Source organism: Phaethon lepturus, unplaced genomic scaffold (assembly GCF_000687285.1).
Source record: "Phaethon lepturus isolate BGI_N335 unplaced genomic scaffold, ASM68728v1 scaffold27765, whole genome shotgun sequence".
NCBI lineage: Eukaryota > Metazoa > Chordata > Aves > Phaethontiformes > Phaethontidae > Phaethon > Phaethon lepturus.
Genome location: NW_010541657.1, coordinates 24,856 through 26,310, shown reverse-complemented (window position 1 = coordinate 26,310; position 1,455 = coordinate 24,856). Strand labels below are relative to the sequence as shown.

General features: G+C 56.0%; 1 protein-coding gene across 1 annotated transcript in view; it reads right to left on the bottom strand.

The window, feature by feature from the left end:
• Positions 1 to 966: 966 nt before the first annotated feature.
• Positions 967 to 1,455, bottom strand: part of DHX30 (DEAH (Asp-Glu-Ala-His) box helicase 30) — an 18,685-nt gene continuing 18,196 nt past the window's right edge. Inside the window, 1 exon segment of the mRNA XM_010287798.1 lies at positions 967 to 1,445. Coding sequence (XP_010286100.1) covers positions 1,210 to 1,445 — 236 coding nt within the window. The 3' untranslated portion in view covers positions 967 to 1,209.

Below are 1,455 nucleotides of genomic sequence, written 5' to 3'. Positions count from 1 at the left end.
AAAGAGCATAAGAAACGGTGAATAAAAACAAATGATCCCAGGCCCTGCGACTGCCTGTTGCTCTGCTGCTGGGGAAAGCACCACCCGCAGCCCTGCAACGCTTCCCCCCCGAGGGCACAACCCTCTGGCTGCGCCCCACCGCCTGCAAACCCCGTGTGACGAACTTGTTCCGCTCCCGCACTGTCCAGCCCGAGGGCTCACACGCGTTACAAACATTAACGAAGCCTCACAACAGCCCTGTGAGGTAGGTCACTGTCTTCATTTGACAGGGAATCCAAGGCAAAGCTGGGATTAAACTCCAGATTTCTCATTTAATGCTGTGCCTGTCACAATCCTCCTTCCACGGAAATATGGTCCCTGTTCATAGAAAACAAAGAATTTTGTGCCTATGCTCCTGGCTTCCTGCAGGAGAAAAAGCACTCACAGGCAGACTGGCATCTACAATCACGTCCTGTGTTGCACAAGTTACAGGGATCCGGCCTCCTTGACGTAGGGAGAACAAGAAATAAAATAAAAAAATAATAACAACGTAAGAGGACAAAAAGTACAGGCAGATCAGGAACGACAAGTCACATCTCACACTCATAACGCCACGACTGCGCTCGCGCTGTGGGGTGGCAGAGCCCCGCTGCGAGGCTGAGATCCCGCGTGGAATGTCACATCCATCCAGCGCCTTCAGGGCTTCCTCCCCTCCAACGTCCATCGGGGCACCCGGCACGGGGGAGAGTGAAGACGACAACCATCACCACGCTGCACCAGAGCTGCTGGATCCACGCTCTGCCCGGCCCCAGCCCCCGGCGCAGGCACAGCCGCAAGCCAAGACATCCGTCCTCCTCTTGAGCCGGGAGTAGCTCTCGCACCAGAGCCGCTCCAGCCTGGCCCTGTGGGGATGGGGCAGAGGACAGCCCGCGGCAGCTGTGTCCTTGCTTTCCAATTCAGGGACTGACGCTGGTAAGAGCGGAGGAGGTGGGTGTCCACGAAGCTCGCGCCAGGGTCCATCGGCGCTCCCAGTCCATTCCAGGCGGTACTGCGCTGGTTCTTCCCACGGGGTGACCATGCACGGAGCCGACAGCAGGAGATTCAGACAACATTAATCTTCTAGGATGGAGAGAGATGACTTCACAAGGGATAAATAGAACTTTATTTAAATAAACATTTGTGAACATCTTTATACAAATTACAAGTCCCCACACAATCCTCCAGCTCCGCCTAAGCGCCAAAGCTGCCAGGAGGGCCTTTGAGCAGATCCACCAAGATGTCGAGCAGCTGGCTGTGCTGGTGGTGCAGGTCCCCAGGGATGGCCGCCATCTCATAGCACAGGCACGTCTCCACCATCTTGGAGAGCGACACGCGGAAATCACGCAGGAGACGGATGGTGTAGGAGTCTCCCTCCAGCACCAGGAGATCACTGTCTGTCAGGGAGACTGTTGCTCGCCAGCCATCATCTTAGTGGGA